The following is a 19468-nucleotide window of genomic DNA, read 5'->3' as shown; positions in this document are numbered from 1 at the left end:
TATGGTTCTAGTCGCCCATTAAACCTGTGACTAAACGTTTAGCAGCCAAGCAATCAACTGGACTCGCACTGCATGGCGGGCATTCCTGTTCCCGTACCTTTTGGCCTGCCGATTGACCAGCGAAGGAGATTTTAAGATATGGAGAGAGTTGGAGAACAGCTGCTCCGTGTTCTGCCATCTTCAGGAAGCATTCCTCTGATATCAAGAGAGACTCCTGACCTTACACATTGTGTAACCAATAAAACCAAAATATATAGGTCAAGAGAAATCCTAAAACTAAACTGCATATATAAACCCCACAAAATAATGAAATGAAGAAAGAATTCTGTTTGAAAATTTTCACTTTTTTATTTGATAAGTATTCAGTGGTGTGTGTGGTCTGAAATGTTACTTTTATTTCCAAATTTGAATGTTTTAAGTGAACTGATGTTAACATAGTTAACAAAGCCAACTAGTTGCTGCCTCTTGAAGGGAAATACAAAGATGTAGAGTTGAAAGAAATGGAGCAAACATTGAATATTCGTCTTAAAACACAGAGCAGAGGATGGCAGCTTTCTGATGCGGACACTAAGCAAGAGAAGAGGGAGTAAAGATGCTGAGACAGTTCCTCAAAAGGCCTTCATATTGAGAAGATGTGCCTGGCGTGTGGCGACAGGCACCCGGTACCTAGAGCAAAGCCACAGTTCTAGAATATTCTGTGCACACTAACGGCGTGCTTTCTCTCCACAATGAGATGGTACACTGAGGCACTCCCATTAAAAATATTCATTTCAAACACAAAGAACCTTCCCTAAATAGCAGGAAAACATGACTGATTAGTAATGGACCCTATCTTTGTGGTCCCTACACTGACAGCATAGAGCTAATGTCCATTCCGTGTAAATAAGATGTGGTTTAAAAAAAAAAAAAAAAAGAAGAAGAAGACGAAAATGTATCTTGAGCATCCCTTCATGCAAGCAGCTCCTCCTGAGGGACCATTTTTTCAGCCTCCTCAACTGTTAAACTAAAAGCTGTTCTCATTAAAGAGCAGCTACATATCAAAACAATCCAAACTCATCTTGATAGACAGGCGGTCATTTGCAGAGGTTCACTTGCGGTACTTAAAAATAGGCTGAACACATGCTACTAATATATAATTACATGATTTACAGCTTGCTTGCTTCCCACTTCATCTAACCAAAATGAGACAGGCAGCGAGACTGCGTGCAATGGGAAGCAGAAATAGCAAGCATTGCACTGCACCCCGGAGTGCTTTCTGTGTTATAGCTTCCACCTGCGCTTTGATTCCTTGCAGTATCATAGACGAGGAACTGCCCACTTCAAGGGTGCCATGCGGTGCTTATGTTACAGAGGGTTTAGAGGGTAAATGTTCTCTTCAAAACATTTACTTCTAAGTTTGGCTCCTGCACGGAGACCAAAATCATATGGTGCTCTCCCTTAGAGTGGTAATAATAAATAAGAGCTGCACTTAGAAGCGGAGCCACTGAAAGCACATGGATAACTCCAAACTTCACGTATTATACCGGACTCTGAATGCAATTTATTTCTCATTTCGCTGTACGCTTTCTCAAAGATATAGGTGCCTTGTTGGGGGGGGGGGGTATGTAGGAGGGTAGAGATGCATGGCATCTCCACTGTCCACATGGTCCAGTGTGCTTTCAAGGCTGGTTCCTTCATCAGAGATCATGACCCAGACAGAGATCTAAGGACCAGGTCTCCAAAATGCATTCCTCCACAGAGTCAGCAGAGGGGCTCACACCATGTGTCTGCTGCCCCCTACATCACGAAGGAAACATGAAAGCAAGAAAAAGACAAAGCCGGTAATTAAGGGCAATGCAAGTTGGAGGCTGGCATTGTGCTACTAATAACTCCTTTTTGCAAAATATACCTTGGAGGGAACTAGTTTCTTTCTCTAATTCAGAGAAAGCAGATAAGCCAGATTTCTCAACCAACCTCTCTGTTACTCCAAATGCACTGAAATCCAATGGCTCCTTAAGTCTTGCCTCTCATTACATAAGGGTACCCCCTCCACCATGCCAACTCTCCCACTCATTTGTTTGCTGCATCCTGGGAGCACGTTCACAGCGAGCTCGGCGTTCCCAATCACTCCCGACGCTTTTATGCTCCCCTCGGTGCAACCCTGATCCTGTTTTTGCCTCATCGTTTTCTTCAGTAGGCTTCACTGGTACCATTAGAATTGGAACAACTCTAATCTGTGGCTATAAATACTCTAACATTTCATGTTTTTTGTTTTTCCACTGGAAAGTGGCGCTCACTTCCTGGATCAGGAAATGTGTGCAGTGGAGTCAATCTCCCTTTAAAAGAGCAAAGGAAAATTGTATCATATGAAAAGCAAATGCTTGGCGGGATCTTTTAAACATCAATTATCAAGCAAATGGATAAAGAAAGAAAGAAACTCGCTCTCTCTTCTGTTTCAGACAGAAACATGTCTATCCCTGGGTTCTAGTCCTACAATCCATGACAAATGTAAAGTTGATTGGATCCCCCATGAGGTGCCAGGGAACCCGGAAAACTCTCCCCACCACAAAATGTAATTGGATCCGGCCTAAGAACATTTGAATGCCAGAAGCCATCCAGCTCCTAGCCAGACACCGAGGATTCAGGGCTGTGAATAACTTATTTTATTATTACTCTGTATTCATCACCATGCTGAAAGCACTGCTGCATCACCAGTTACTAATATCCACCGTCATGCCAAATGCCGGCGAAAACAAGCAAGTCCCAACCCTGCAACCAAGCTCCATTCAAAACAAAAGCTTCCTGTCCATGATGTTTCAGTGGTTAGTGCACTCGGAGATGGCTAAGTACAGGAGTTAACACCTCTGGAACCCCGTGAGTCAGCATTCATTCATGGTTCCTCCTCGTCGGGCGCCCTGAGGGGACCAAGGCTCAGAGTACGAAGAAAGCACAAGGTGAAGGACTCAGAAGCTACCAGGGGTTCCTCAGAAACGGCAGAGGCTTAAGATGTATGAATACCTCACCGTTATGACCTTGTATTCTCCATGGAATTCACAACTAGAGACCAAGGACCAAACAAACATTCAAAGAGGCAGACTGCAAAGCAGACTAAAGATTAAACAGAGAGATTCACAAGCTATAACTGAGAACTGGGGTTTCCAGCCCGCCTTTTATCCCATCTAAATACCCACTGCTCCCAGCTAATAGAAACATTAATGACAGTAGTGCTGGAATTCACCCCAGCTGAACCTCTGGCTTAGCTATAATCCAGCTGTTGGGAGGAATGAGTGTATCAGTTAACTCTGGCTGGGCTTCTGCTGACATTCTCAGCTGAGCTGAAATGTCTTCCTGCCTTATTTCTTTTGCTTCTCCCTCCTTACGCCGTACGCCGCTGGTCTGCGGGTGCCCATGCAGAGTTCTAACTGTGCTAAGCATTCAGCCTGGCCTGTGGAACCAGTAGCTGAGAACATCCCTACGGACCCCGAGCCTTGCACATCTGGGAGCCGACTGATAGCCGGGCGGCACACCAAACTGCATCCTCAACTTACCACCCCTATTCCCGCTCCAGCCCACTGCTCCATCCCTCCCACCTCCTCCCCCGCCATCCCCACCGCCAAGTGCTCCATCTCCTCAGTTATTCTAACACAATGCGATGGGGTCTGCTCCAGAGGGCTACAACCCTGGACATTTTGAATGTTGATCTCTGTGACCTGCTGACTCCCAAACAGAAACCATCATGAAGGTCACCTGCCCTTTATGTTATTAAATTCTGATAAGAAACACATGGTACTCTTGGCAAGTTATGACAGACTTACGTCTACAGCAACAGTTCTTTTACCGAGCTTGTAATCCACAAATCTCTGCATTTTAGGGGGGAACCAGCCTGCTGCAGCCAGGGGTTCATGGCAGTTCCCCCATCCTGCATAAGTAAACGAGGTTAAGCTATCACATCCCCCGCCAGTTCAGTCGAAGTGCAATATGAAAGCCCATCTTAAGCTTTGCTGCTCTTGGTCCGTATAGCGTTTTAACACATCCCCCTGGAAACCCCACTCTGCCCCTTTCTGTCAATTTGTCTGATTGTATTCCTTGTTACGCACTAGTAGGCAATGCTTTGGTCAGAAGTGCCAAAAGTGCACTAATACTCACAATCCTCATCAGCAGACTCTCAACGACCCCATGGAAATAACCCCACAGCCCCACAACCCCCCTACCCTGAAACGTCTAAGGACAAAGTGAAGGGGTGGGGGCTATTTCTCATCCCGCTGCGCTACCTGGATTCATTTTTAGCAAGCAACTGCTAGGCAACGCCAACTCTGGGGCTGGGGGGAAAGAGAGATAATTTTTAAGGAAGCAGCTGACAGATATCCCCTCTGGAGCCAACCCCTGTAAGCAAGACAGAATCATCCATTAATAGATTTCTTTGCAAAAATTCCACACAGACTCCTTCCTGAGATCTCCCACAATGCCAATTTCCCTTTTCTTTTCAGCATTGCTATGCATAACTAAAGAGCCTCTCCTCTGGCATATGCTTCCCCTCCCTCTTTAATTACTCGAGTAACCAAACACCGAGCAGGTGCTTCGCAAACAAAGAGCAGGAATGCCAAAGAAAAACTGCACAGAGGGTCCTCCTGATCCTCAGATCCCCGTCCTGGCTCCCCCTTCATGTCTGGGTGACTTCTGAATGCCCAGTCAGGTTTTACAACATACCAGCAAGTTGATGAGCTTTGCTGCACCACGCTGTGCTCAACTAGCCACCTTAAGGCTTCAAGCACCACAAGAAAAAGTGCGCCACACAAAACGATAGTGCTGTAAAAGCGTCTTCTAACGCTTCTGTGCCGTCCGAAGACAGGCACTAAGAAGACGTCCTAGGTGACATTTTATCCGGTCATAAAATGAGAACTGCTTCCTCTTTGTAATGGGCAAGGCAAACGCAGACCTGCAACACCACAGCAGTTTGACGGGATACTGCTCTAGTACCAGAGCTGAACCTCTGCTTGCAGTTCAAGAACACCAAGAAGACAATGTCTGCAGTCTCAGTTTCCCAGTTTTCTATTTTAAGACCCAAGTGCAAATCTTTGGTGACCCACGATTGCACCCCACGCATCTGCTCATGCAGTGCATGAAACATGTTCAGCGGTCTGGTAAGACTACCAGCCAGGCGATCCAGCTGCAGCTTGCCCGGCGTTTGCACACCCGCACAGCGCTACAGTCACAAAGACTACGAGAGTAAATGATGGCCAGCGAATGTCCCCCAATCAGCACTGGCAGTCTCGGCACTGAACGGAGAGCAATGCACAGCAGGAGCCACAGGACAGGTCCCCGGTTTTCTCACCCCCCCCTCCCCTCCTTCCCTGCATCTTGCTTTGTGTAGTACACAGACGCAATCTGTGCTCTAACATAGCACAGAGTTTTACGGTGCAGGTGGGCTCAAATAATATCACTTGCCCAACACATTTAAAGCAGCAATGCTAGCAAAATGTTCAGGCTCTTCGGTTGACAAGACAAAATGAATTCATGAGGGTGCCCCCCTTTTCCACTATGCTTTATATTTCGTTACAAGAATATCGGTATATAAAACTGTTAAATAAATAAATAACTAAATAATATTTCATTCCTGAGGTGCCAGCACTTAAAGGTTTGTCAAAGCACCTTCTGTTCGTACACTCCCACCATTAAGGAGCCAGGCTATTTGATTTTCTTTTTTGTATTTCGCCTTTTGGCACTTCAAAGCGGATTACATTCAGGTACCGCTGGTACTTCCCTATCCCCAGAGGGCTACAATCAGGGGCTCTGCTGTGCTGATCCTCTATCACAACCCCAGGCAGGCACTGCCCTGGCATATGCAAAGCATGAATAACTTATGAGTGCTCTCAGGAAAGAAGATTCTTAAAAATAAACCATGCCTGTAAAACACAGTGGGGAAAAATACATATGAAACGAAAAGAGTCCTTTAAGTAAAACCAAAGTGAGCACAAGAGACCCAAGAAACAGGCAAGTCAAGGAATTGAGGTTGCAAATACTGTGGCTTCAGCTAGACACAGCCTGGAGCACCGGAGATTTTCCGTGGGCAGCTCACAGTTTGGGACGTACTCCTCAAGAACCCATGCAGACCCTGGCGAGAGGCCACTTCTCCTATTCATAAAGTACTCACAAGAGCCAGCACTTCTCTTTCTTACAAATAAACCCTTGCGGCAAACCTCACTTGGACCCTGTGAGGGGCCCTGTGAGGAGCACGGACTCACCTCTGGCAGTGGCATCCCGTTGATGATCAGGTCCGGCTGCTGGGCGCTCTGGTTATTAAAGGTGTGCTGATAAGTGTGGTTGGACCCTGCATTCCTACTGTTCTGATTCTCCACATTAAGGAAGGTGCTCTCGGACCGGCGGCACCCCAGGGGCAAGGTCTGCTGGTGGTAGTCGAAGTAGTTTAGCGAGGAGGTGAGCGAGGAGCAGCTGACCACGTTCATTTTGTCCGTTTCCTCCACGTCCCGTGGTACCAGACGGATATCATTCTTGCTAATTTTCTTCTTCTTGTTTGATTTCTTTTGGTGCCCATAGGAGTATTCTGCAATTCTGTAATGGAAAAGAGGAAAAAAAAAAAAGGAAAAGAAAAGAAAAACACAAATCTAATATTGGGATCCTGCTAGGGTGAAGGGCGCTGTACAAATCTATGATTATTATCCTGAACTTATTAATACTTGTAGAAATCCCAAAACATCCATCGGATTTAGAACAAATGCATCTTCTAACTTGTGCTTTAATCACGTCTGTGTAATGCCTGTGTTCTGGATTTTGCTGCAATATACCTTGATGCACGAAAAGGTTTACTAATAAAACTATGAACCTTCTTAATTACAACGAATGACTTAAAACGTTGTTCAAGATTTGCAACACTAGAAGAGATACAAGGGGACAGAGATGAAGAAAGGGAGAGAGACTTATTAAAGGTTTAACTTGTAATGCAGGGGTGATGACTCCACAGCGTTACTGCATAAGCTCCTTCTCCCCCTCCCCCTGCCCCCACAGTAGTGCAATAGCTGTGGTTATGAACGTTTTCTCTCCCTGCAACAGCCTCTAACACATTCATTCCTGCCTGCATTCACCGGAGCTCTAATCGAATGCATCATGTCTTTTAATGTCATTTTAGTCATGGACTTTTTTGGGCAACTTCTGATTCTGTGAGCGCATCCCTGCCTTTCTTCACCAGCTCTTCTAGGGAGTCCGATGTTTTGCTCAAACTGCAGGCAGTTCTTTGCCTGCTCTGAAATGAAGTGCAGGAGCTCAGGCGTTCTGTGCTGTGTCTGCCTGTGGTTCCCTGACGCAGGGAGAAACTGCTAGGCGAGAAATTGCTGTTCATTGTGCAATGATGTCATCCCACACGGAAAGGTGGCAACTGGCTGATTAAAAAAAAAAAAATCTCTAAAAAAGAATTTAGCTTTTTTTTTTTTTTTTTTAATTCTTCATGCTGCTAACATTGACATCAGTCAATCAATTCAGTGTTGAAGTGATCGTGGATTAGTTCTGATATAGATACAGGTCTCTAGACTTATCACTGATGCACAGATATCAAACTATCCAGAGCTGGCTTTTAAAAATATGATCATCTGTTTGAATATAGCAAAAAACACAAAACCCTCTGAATATATGTAAATGATTAAACCTGTGGCATACTTTCTTGTTCCTTTTTAGAATTCCCTGCATTTAAGACGGCATAAATAACATACAATGAATATGCGTTGATCAAACAATGTGATTCCTTAAACATGTTTGATTTAAACAGCTAATTATGTACATAGGCGAAGTGCCAATTAGTAATGTCTGTTACCTGTTACTTATCTTACATGCATTGCAAAAATTGTGCATTAATGCAGTGAACTCTCAGGCTGCTGAAATATTTATGTATATAGCACATGCACTAAATACATGATGAGTGATCCAGCAATAAACACTGACAAGACTCTATCCACTTTTCCATTTCTCCGCCTCTGAAGCTGAATTTGAGTACCTGCAATACCGCTTTCCAAGCCTACAGGACTTTTACTCCACTGTACCACACAGCCCTTGTACTTCTACATGGAAGAAAAGAACCTAGAGATATCCTGCAAGAATGGATTCCGCCTCGTGCATTTGTGCAGACTGCTAGTCGATGAAGCTTTAATTGTCTTGTTTACTTGAATGTTCAAAGCCATGTTGTTGCACGTAGTAAGCAAAGGCATTTATTTTGCTGCCACCCTTTATTGACCAATTATTTAATTAGATTGTACTGCATTAATCCTCTGCCATCTCCCTGAACTAACTGATACATGAAATAATGTGTTTGGGTAGGACTGCCCTGCCAGGCCCGAGATTTGTGCTCCTCGGCTTAGCTGCTGCTCTCATTTGTTTGATGGACCAGTGTGACAGTAACCTGAACTACTTCGCAGTCAACACCACACGCTGCAAAGAAAGCCGATGTTCAAAGGCAATCTTTGTTTCCAGGTGGAAATAATTTCTTTTTCTCAAGTGAAAGGCCAATACACACATTTTGCATTGTGAAAATGCAGCATTAACTGACTTCTCAATTGCTGTTGCTGTACAAATAAGACTATAAAGACTGCCTATTTTTTCTCACTGTAAACCTGCCATTGGCAATAATACGCTTCCAAGGCAGAATAATATTTCTTTCCATTTCTTCCTTCTGAGACAGCTCAAAAGTGAAGGAAAAAGTCCAGAAATTCACCAACAGAACTAAACTACTTATGAGGCACTGCAGCTGCTCTTTTATGGTGTCTGATTGATATTCATGTGTAGTTGGGGTTTGTCTATGAAACTTCTGTAACACAGAGGATAGTAAAGGGAAAACAATAATTGTATGGCTATTACTTGTGCTTGGGGTTCACTGTCACATATTGACTTTCATAAAGGACAAAGCTTCAAAGACAGGACATTCTGAAACAGATTTAGGTTTAGAAGGATAAGCAGAATGATTATAAGGCAGAGAAAGCAAAGACTGTGAATAAAAAGGCTCACACATAGAGTTTCTTAAGAAATAATCAGTAACAAGTGTTCTTCACTGACTGAATGTAGTCCACAAAATATTACATATGAATATATATATATATATATATATATACAAGGTATACATAAAAGCTATTGGGAGATGGGATTGTTTTCACTTTACAAGAGGAATTTGAAACCAGATTTTTGTCCTTAACTGAAAATCTTCAAAGGTTTATATTCACATTTTCCCCATAATAAAAATTCTATTTATCTTGTATTCTTACAACTTCTAACATGCCTGTCCATTCTTTCCCCCTCCCCCATGATACATGGTAGCAGTACCCACAGTGACATCATCTGGTGGTGATGGGGGTGTAGCAACATTACACAATGCCCACCACTAAAGCCTCAGCTACATCGACTGCCTGTACCATTCTATAAATGTCTCAGTGGCACAAGCCCCTATGAACTCTCCCATTTTTTTTCTTACAAATCCATATACACTATAATCTCAAATTCCAACAGTTCAATTTACACATGTGGTTAGACATCTCAACTGATAAGTACATGTGATTTATGGGGACCTTGGATAGCAACACATTTTACCATTTTCAGCAAGTTTCTCAGTACTTTGGACTATACACTTTTAAAGTTCTGAATTTTAGGACAGGATGGTGTATGTAAACTGCTATATATCAATTTTTTTTTTTAAATATGTCTGAATTTAGCTTAAAACTGACTGTACATTCTGAATGTGCTTGGAATTTGTTTAGTATCAGTACATTCTGACCTAACATTGATTATCATTTGCTGAAAACCATACTGACAACTTACTGCCCACTATGCCTTTTTCCAGTATAATGGATGACAAACATATAAATCTCTCTTAAAACAAAATTTTTAAATCAAGGTTTGTAAACCTGATGCATACACAGGTTAAACAGATGGAACATAAGTTAAGGTAAAAAATGTAAGGGCTCGTTTTCCAGAGACAAAAAGAACTTGACTTTACCTGCAATTGTAGGTTCTGATTTCCTTGTTATCCCTTTTGCATTTCACTGCCACAAAGATCATGGTAACAAAAAGGATGGCTGCAATAGATCCTAAGGCAATGATGAAAATCAGGGACAAGTTAACAGATCCTATGGACTCCTGGGCATCCAGAGCTGGGGAGAGATAGATTAGAATCAAGGCAGAAGCGGAGAGAGAGGGTTTTCCATGGTCATGGGCCACCACAATCAGCTCATAGGTGGTCTTTGAATTTTCCCCAAAGGCTCTAGTGGTCCTAATCTCTCCATTGATTTGATCTATTTCAAAAAATCCTCTATCCCCTTCTGAAATTTCATAGGACATTCTTCCATTTTCACCCTCATCATAATCATCTGCTTTGACCACTGTCACTAGGTAGCCTACACCAGCATTTCTTGGGATGTAGACCTCCGAGGTCCCATTAACTAGTGGTGGAGCAGTTATCACAGGTGTATTGTCATTTACATCCACCACAATGATTCGGACAGTGGCGTTACTTTGCAGGGATGGGTTGCCTCCATCTTTGGCCAAGACTTTAAACTCAAACGCCTTTGTCTGCTCGTGGTTAAAAGATCTCAAGGCATAGATGTCCCCAGAGTTTGGGTTGATGGACACATATGTGAAAACGGGCATGTCCCTAACTTGGGATGGAATAATTTGGTAAGAGACACTACCATTTAAACCCAAATCAGGATCCCTGGCAGAAACGGACAACAAATAAGCCCCAGGGGTGTTGTTTTCTTGCACGATGACTTGGTAGTAAGGTTTCAGGAAGTGGGGGAAATTGTCATTCTCGTCGGTGATTTTCACCGTGAAGGACTTGGTTGACTGCAGGGCGGGGCTGCCCCCGTCCCGCGCCTGGATCGTCAGGTTGTACTGGTCCCGCTGCTCCCGGTCCAGCCTGCCGTCCACCAGGATGGTGGAGAAGCTCTCGTACTCCTGCAGCCGGAAGGGCACGCTGCCCAGGAGCTTGCACTGCACCCTGCCGTTGGCGCCGGAGTCGCGGTCCGAGACCCGCACCAGGGCGATGACGTAGCCGGGCGGGGCGCTCTCGCTCACCTCCACCAGCTCGCTGTTGACGGAGAGCAGGTTGATGACGGGCACGTGGTCGTTGGCGTCCAGCACGTTGACCGTCACCTTGCAGTGGGCCGGGATGGAGTTGGGCCCCAGGTCCTTGGCCTGCACGTCGATCTCGTACACGTGCCCTTCCTCGTAGTCGACGGCGCCGCCCACCGTCAGCGCCCCGCTGCGCGGGTCGATCCTGAAGAGCTCGCGCGTCTTGTCCGACACGTAGCTGTTGAAGGCGTAGACGACCTCGCCGTTGGTGCCCTCGTCCGGGTCGGTGGCGTTCAGGTCGATGACCAGGGCGCCGGGGGGCGAGTTCTCGGGCAGGCCGACCGCGTAGGCGGCCTCCTCGAACACGGGGTTGTTGTCGTTGGAGTCGATGACCCTGATGTTGAGCTCCACCGCGCCGAAGTTGGGCGGCTCGCCGCCGTCCAGCGCCGTGAGCATGTAGCTGTAGTGCGACTGCGTCTCGCGGTCCAGGCCCTTCTCCACCACCAGCTCGGCGAAGCGCGAGCCGTCGCCGCGGCTCTTGATCTCCAGGCCGAAGAGGTCGTTGGGGGTGATCTCGTACGCCTGCACGCCGTAGCTGCCCGAGTCCGGGTCGTAGGCGCTCTCCAGGGGGATGCGGGTGCCCGGGCTGGCCGTCTCCGAGATCTCCAGGTCGATCTGGTCGGTGGGGAAGCTGGGGGCGTTGTCGTTCAGGTCCTTGATCTCCACCTTGATGACACAGATCTCCATCGAGTTGGACATGACCTCCAGCGAGATGACACACTTGGGGCTCTGCCGGCACAGCAGGTCCCGGTCGATCTTCTGCTTGGTGACCAGCATGCCCGACGGGTTGATGTCCACCACGTGAGGGGCCGAGTTGGAGACCACCCGGAAGGCGGGCTGCCGGGGGTCCAGCACGAAGCCGGCGTCCTTGGCATCCTTGGCGATGTTGGCGATCACCGTGCCGGCTCTTTGCTCCTCCTCCACCGAGTATTTCAAGTTGATGAGGGCTCGAGTCCGAGTCCAGGACACACTTAGGAAAAGCAGAATTTTAAAAAAATCCATTTCCTTGCCTGAACACACGCACAAGTAGAACAAAAACAAAAAAAAAAGAGGAAAAGCTGACTCCCACGTTTAATTATTTTATATTTTTGGTAAAGTGGGTAGTGGGAGGGAAATCCACACGCACAAAAAAAGAAATGAAAAGGAACAAAATACAGCGTGCACACTGTGCTAAGCGGCGATCAGGAAGTCTTATTAAGTCAATTTCACGCCTTTAAAGTTCAGATTTTAAAAAGAACATAGGCTCCCTACGGGGAAAAAAAACAAAAACCTGGGGGTAGAGAGTCAACAAAAAATGAAAGGGAAAATGCAGTCAGGTTTTTCTAGGTTTCTTAGCAGTTGGTGGGCGACAGGCGAAACCTTCTCAATCCATCATTCAAACTCCCCCCCCCCCCCCCTCAAAAAAAAAATCACAGCAACAAATTACTGCGGCTATAGTGTGCACTTTAAACGCGTCCTCATGGCTAGTTCACGCTGGCTCCGATCAAGGCTGAGAGAGACGGTGAAACGTGCTGCGGAGCCCCGTAGTTTCTCCGCTCATGACCGCAAAGAGCGTGGCAAGGGGAGGATATGAAAAACCTGCGGATGCAGTGTCAGCTCGAGTCCTCATACACCATCCACCGGTCCCCTCCCATCCACACACACACACAGTCCCCTCAAAGCGAAGTACAGACCGCAAATGAGAAATCTTGCCACCGGCACAATTAGGGCATTTTTTTTTCCCAAAACACAAGAGCATGTACCAAAGTTTCAGAAAAAAAATTGTTTATTGCCAATAAAAATAAAAGTTCCACTTAGCGGGACGGCTCCGGTAAATGTTACTGCATAGAAAGTCAGAGCGTCAGACAGGTGTAGATTGCACTCCGGTAGTCACCCACTTGCTCGCAAGGAACCAGACAGCTGATAAATCCTTTCTGACATTATCTTGCAATCATTCGTCCGGCAGGCAATTAAACACTGGGAAAATGTGTTCATCTATATCGTTATGAATGAAGTTTTATTTCCAGAATAATTTGATTTTAGTCTTCATATGAAAGCCCATTGTAATGCATTATTATTTTTCTGTGTGAATATTCCTGGTGGTGGAATTTGCAAGTTTTGTAAAAAAAAAAAAAAAAAAATTTAAATTGAAATTAAATTCTAAAAATCCAAGGTTCCAGTATCCTAGCAGTAAGCTGCCGGAAGGTTGAGGAAGCATACAGCGTCTCCTTCGCCTGCAAGCAGCATCCCGGTGCCCTGCGTTCTGGGTGAGAGTGCTCCAGCTCTGCTGTCCCCGTCTCCCTGCACCCAGAGTCCTCGCGCATAGCTGCCGCCGCCGCTGCTGCAAACTGCCGGTTACGGCGTCTGGAGAGAGAAAGGGAGGGGCGGAGCCGAATCAGGAAGCAGCCAATGAGCGTCCTCGGGAGTGCATTATTGCCAGAGGGGGCGGAGCTGGGGCTGAGTAGGGGCCGTTGGCCTGAAATTTCGAACTGAAGAGAAACAACTTTATGTAGTGAGTGAGAGAAAGGGAGATTGTGGTCACGGTCCGCTTATCCGTTAGATTCATGGCATCTTTATCATTGCTAATTCTCCCGATCGTTTTACATTTTTTTTCCCCCGAAGCGTCTTGTTTGGGTTTTCCTTTCAAAGTTTATTTTTTGTGAACAGATAGCGCCGTCTCCTCTCAGCTGATCATTTTAATTTGGGCTGGGAGCTTTGGTGGGGGATTGCCGTATTTGCCTTTGGAACTACGATCTGTTACGTTTGGGGTTTGAATTTAATCAGAAAGCTGGACTTGAAATGCAGTCGAGCAGTATTCACTGTTTTCAGGACGGATGGTCGGCAAGGCTGCCGATTGGAGCAGGGCAGCTCGGATAAAAAAACCGAGCTGCCCGTGGTTTCCACAGTTTGATGGCAGTGAATCTCCAGGATACGATCACGTTTCAAATGTGCATTTTACTCAAGCACTTCGTTTTCTTGTGAACACATTTTTTTTTACCCTGTTCAGTAGAACAACGATTGCCATACAGTTATAGGCTAGAGGCAGATCTTTGCTATTTGTGTCTGTGTTGGTGGCGTGCAATGGATATTACTGAGTTTGTTGTAAACATTGAACCTTCCCTACCTAAACATGTGTTATATATAAATAATCAGAAATACATTGGCTTGCAATGCTAGGATCTGGCATAAGATTTATGTCCCATGTGTATTAGGTCATTCCGTTTCTGCTTAGCAGTTTACATCCTGATCTCATTTGTTCTTGTGACATTCATCTCGGGTACCTGGTTAATAAAACACTAACAGTACTTTATCCTATGTTTATCTAATGCAACCTTAGCTGCATAAGGTCGTCAACTTATCTTTTTTTTTTAATCCACGTGAAATATTCAAAAAAAGTGGCTATCAATGGTGCATGTCAATGCAACAGATAAATCTGCAATAGAAATACACAGACCTCCACGGTTAGGATGAACACGCTAAGAGCCATCTATTACAAAATATGTAATGAAGATGTAAGCATAATGACGTATAAAGTTCAGTTACTTAATCCTTTTGTGATTAAATAGGGCAGGGAAAGTTATCTGTAAACAATGAAGGACAGGTACATCAAAAGGAGGCACCCCCTTAATTGTACATCTGGCCCAGTCTTGTCTGTTCACAACCAAGCAGCATCAGTGTTACAGTACATCCAGCCCCTCCTGCCCCAGAAACGCTTCAAGAAGGGTCTACCGTAGTGTGACTCGCACAGAAAAGAATGCAACTATAAAGTCGCACCAAACCTAGCATTACTTAAAGCAAAACAAAGTGAAAAAATATCTCTAACCAACTCAGACTTTTTTTTTTTTTTGTAAGTATTACACACACTTTACAGCCCTGGGGTTATGATTTGAATGCAAATGAATTCCTAATCTATTTTTCATGTTATTTTTCTCTGAAATGTAATGCTCATAAGTTAAAAATATGTGAACAATGAATATATCTTCAGAAATACACATTGTAACCAGAAAAACGCCAAAATATATTGTCTTATAATAACCTGGATGGTGTGATTAAATTATTATTATTATTATTATTATTTGCATTACTATTATATTGGAGAGGGACAGAGAAACAGTTGAAATCCAAAGTAAAAAGCCAATCCAGCTATAAGAAACAATTATGGATATGCCTACCAAGGCTTGAAATATTTCATAAGTCAAATGTCAGGGTTAGGAATGAAGGGTTAGGGCAGCTGTGCACAGTTACACAGCACTGGAGGTGTGCTTTGTCAACCTCTGACTCGGTCTCTCTTAGCCCTAACACAAGACTGCGCCAGAGTTGCAGCTACCCTGATGTGTTATCATCATAGATGGAATAATCACTGGGTATCACCAGGCATTCCTGCTCTTATTTCCTGAAGGGAAACTCCTTCGCCTTGTGCAAGCAAAATGCTGGAATTTTAAATTTTTTTAAAAATTATATTTCTTCAGAAACTACGTCTTATATATATATATATATATATAAATATATATAAAACGTATATACGTCTTATATATATATATATATATATATATATATATATATAAAACGTTGAAGGAATGTATTCATTCCTTCAACTGAAAAGTTCTGTCTTATTCGGCTTATATTTATCACAGTAATTTAATCTGGGTGAGTGGCTGTAAATAAAAGTACTCCTGGGCATGTTTTTAAAACTGAACTTACAAGGATATTTTAAAGGGTGCATCGGACAGCTTTGCCTAATAGAGGCTGGACAGTTTAAAGAGCGCAGTTAGTGCAGTAATATGGTAAGATGCTTGCATACTGATGTGCCTAAAAGGCTTTTAGCTGGAAACTCGCGGACGATCGGTCCCCCCTTCAAGTTGAGAAACGGATGATGATGCTTCCTTGTGGCGAAGCCTGTCAGGAACCCACTGATCAATAATAGTGAACTGGCGCCTCCAAGATTTGATTGAGCTAGAGAAAAGAGCCTGAATGGAATTCTCAGCCATTATCAATCCCCCCAGGTAACTAGAAATGGAAGAATTACTCAGGTAAAATTACTAACTTTGCAATGGCATTAAAAAAAAAAAAAATGCACGCAGCAAGATCCAACAGGCTGGCATCATCCCCGCGCTCCTCTGGGAGAGCTAATAGAATGTCTATGTGCCGCTGTCTTTTGAAGACGAGAATAATTCAATTCGTGTATAATGTCATTACCTTTATATTTGCACGTGCGCTGCAAAGACAAGCTTTGCACTGGCAGAGCCGCCAACTTGCTTTTCCGAGGAGTTGAGGCAGCAATCGGGCTCGCTCCCGAGTTCCTGCTGCTTGCCCCCGCTCCCATGGGTTTTGCACCTTTCGGTGCTGCAGTTCTGTGCCGTCGTTCACTTAGGCGTGCAACACCAGTTAGGGACGATCAAGAATTAAGCGTACAGGGGATTTCGCAATGGCTGGGTGGGGGCCATGGTTATCATTACCAACCCTCCCGCTTAAAATCGCCAGTCTGAAGTTAGTTTTTTGGGTTTGTTTTTTTTACAAACGATGCCCTATTAATATTGGAGTTTCTCTCCCGTCTCTGTATGTTTCGCCCTGGGAGGGGGAAAAAAATCTATTGAATAATCTAGCGTTAGTAACAATTGCGTAGAAAAGATGAAATCGCACCATCTCAGGCTTCACCACTGATTCCTGCGCGAAAATGCGATCCGTGTAATTAACGTCCTTTTCTTTCATGTTCCCTTCTCCGAAGGATTTAATCGAGCTCCAGAAGCGGCGAGGAAACAAAGCACAGATTGAGTGGGAGGGGTGAAAAAGGTTTGTGAAAATAAAATACCTCTAATAGGGTGTCATGCTCAAGCTAAAGGCTCCACTCATGTCATTTTTTTTTCCTCCAGATAAAATGCCAGAAACGTGCACTGTAGAACGGTTTTTTTTTCAGAGCTTTTTCAAGCGAAGCAAAAAAAAAAAAAAATTCTGCCATGCTTCTCAGCAGTATTTATAGTGAACCCAGCATAGCAGGCAGGAAGCAAGAGTGACCAGTTTTTCTATACATTGTCTCTATTATATTACTGTTATGTTCATAGCAATGTACAGAAAGAAAGAAGTGAGGAAACGCAGCCTGTCTTGTCTGGCTTCTCTTTACGGGTCAGTGGAGGGGACTGGGGGGGAGGGAAGGGTGGAACAGCATTTTCTTCCGAGACACAAGAGAGACATCTAGCGGCCATCGCCGGGATAGATTTAAAAAGCAGCTAAAAATGTGCTCAACTTGCTCATATCAATTTAGGGAACAGAAACGATTGTACTGAACTCTTCATCATATTGTAGTTGCTGTTGGGTTTTAACTTGACGTACAGAAAGATATATGACATTGTAGATCTAAAAAAAAAATCTCACTAGCATCTCTGAAATTTTTGGAAAACGTGTCAATGATGTTTGCCTACAAGTGAGGAGCGATTGACTACACTTTAGCTATCTGTCAGGGTTTCTTGGAACTCGAAACGTCATTGCTCCAACACAGGTTGAAGCCTCTCCAGAGTAATTTCCCCAGTGAATTTAATCACCTCTCGTGCTTGAATCGGAGATAGGCAACCCCTTCTCCTGCCATTCTGTAGGAAGATGGCATGCATGTCTATCAATGTGGTTTGCCTAGAATGGTAGATGGGCAGGAAAATAAATATTTTAAATAAATTAGCAAAAAGATGACGTCACATGCCGAAACGTATTATAATAGTATGTTAGCTTTAAAGTACAAATTGCAATTCAAAGATGTACTTTTCCCTTCTTAGCAGGAATCGTTGTGAGGTTACTTTTCGCAGGTTTTCCAAAAATCACATTTCAAACATTGCTAGTCAACTATGATGGCACATTGTCTCAGTAACTGAGCTCATTAAAAAAGAATAAAGGAATGATTGCTGGGCTGCCATGTGTCCCTCTCTGCATAGTGCCATATCTCTCCTCTTGTGTGGATAACACAGATGCCCAAACTGTGGGAATCCTTTTTTTGCAGCTGCAGCATCTGGTTCCCTTACATTCTTGGGCACTAGGATTGACATCTGTGGAGTTGCCTAAGGGATTGTCATGAGGTTAGCTTTCTTAGTAATGTCTAGGCTGCTCTGTTTGCCAAAATAATATTTTTTAAAGTCACCTGTGTTTCAGAGCTGTCTCATTTTTGGGAGGCTTTCCAAAAATCCTTTAAAATAAATGTTCCCTTTGACAACACCAGTCTATTATATTCAATTACTTACACTGTATACAGCCATTGCAGCTGTACTTGGTATAAGCTATGATCATATTCCTAATTTCATTATCATGTATTCTGATTTTCTAGTAACTGATCATTGTGGCTTATTTTCAACCAGAGGCCAGTCTTGTACTTTTACTTTCAAATATTTTGACAGCTAAAGTTCATGACATTCTTACTAACATGCAGTACTATGCCAGTCTGCATCTGGAAGGGTCAAAGATCAAAGGAACTGAGACATTTGAGTGACATTTGAGAGGGAAAGGAGACCAAAATATTAAACTGCGATGATTGAATTACAGTAGCTATGAATGACAATACATTAAAGTGAATAGGCTCCAATGTTGGGCATGGACGACATGTCTTCAAAGCAAGCATCACTCAAGATGAAAGATACTCAGTAAGTATGACAGAGATATGGAAGCAAGCAGGCTGATTACCATCTCTTTGTATTAAAAAAAAGGTGGTCTACAAAACTAGCTTTCAGTAAGGGTATGAGGGTATAGCAATCATTTGGTCACCCTGTGATTGAGCCTCATTATGCTTTAAATTGTTTGCTTTCTTGTCATGAACAGAAATCTAGCACTGACCTCAGGAGACTAGCAGCTGATATCTGTGATGATTTTTTTAGGCATTCTTTACAGTATGTATACTTTGGAATGATTTATGCACCTGACCATGCCTGTTCTTGTCATTTTTCAACTTATGTATGTAACTTTCCTGACAAAGTAAAAGTAGTGTATGTAACAGGAAAGTTAAGCTTGTAAGTTAAAAAAAAACCCACCATAGAACTTGGTGCTTACTTCTCCCCCTCACCATATTGACCCACATCAAAATTACTTGTATGTGCAGCACAGTACCAGTCTTCCACAACCTGCCCACAGGTGATGAGGAGAAGCAGAAGGTAGAGAATAAGAAACTATAAAGGTTCACTGCTCTGACATAGGGATATCCTTTCTTCCCCGTAATTGCAACCAGAGGCACTCCCACAGCACAAGCTGGCTCCAGCCCTATCTGCCTCCTCACTGAACCGCTGCATCATGAACGAGTTCTCCAGCAGTGGAGGAACAGATGTGCTGGGACTACAGCAGCAGGTTCTGGCAGGTCCTCTGAGTAAGCACCCCAGAGGGACAGCAGACATCAAGCAGCAGACACCACCTTATCCACAGCGCA

General features: G+C 44.1%; 1 protein-coding gene across 2 annotated transcripts in view; it reads right to left on the bottom strand.

Annotated features, from left to right (window-relative positions):
• Positions 1 to 13429, bottom strand: part of PCDH19 (protocadherin 19) — a 258988-nt gene extending 245559 nt beyond the window's left edge. For both annotated transcript variants that reach the window (XM_029607436.1, XM_029607437.1), the window contains exons 1-2: positions 9968 to 13429; positions 6222 to 6549 (exon numbers count right to left, since the gene is read on the bottom strand). In XM_029607436.1, coding sequence (XP_029463296.1) covers positions 6222 to 6549; positions 9968 to 12102 — 2463 coding nt within the window. In that variant the 5' untranslated portion in view covers positions 12103 to 13429. The remainder of the gene's footprint in view (positions 1 to 6221; positions 6550 to 9967) is intronic.
• Between the last annotated feature and the right edge of the window lie 6039 nt (positions 13430 to 19468).

Source organism: Rhinatrema bivittatum, chromosome 6 (assembly GCF_901001135.1).
Source record: "Rhinatrema bivittatum chromosome 6, aRhiBiv1.1, whole genome shotgun sequence".
Lineage (NCBI taxonomy): Eukaryota > Metazoa > Chordata > Amphibia > Gymnophiona > Rhinatrematidae > Rhinatrema > Rhinatrema bivittatum.
This window is presented reverse-complemented; position numbering and strand designations above follow the sequence as displayed.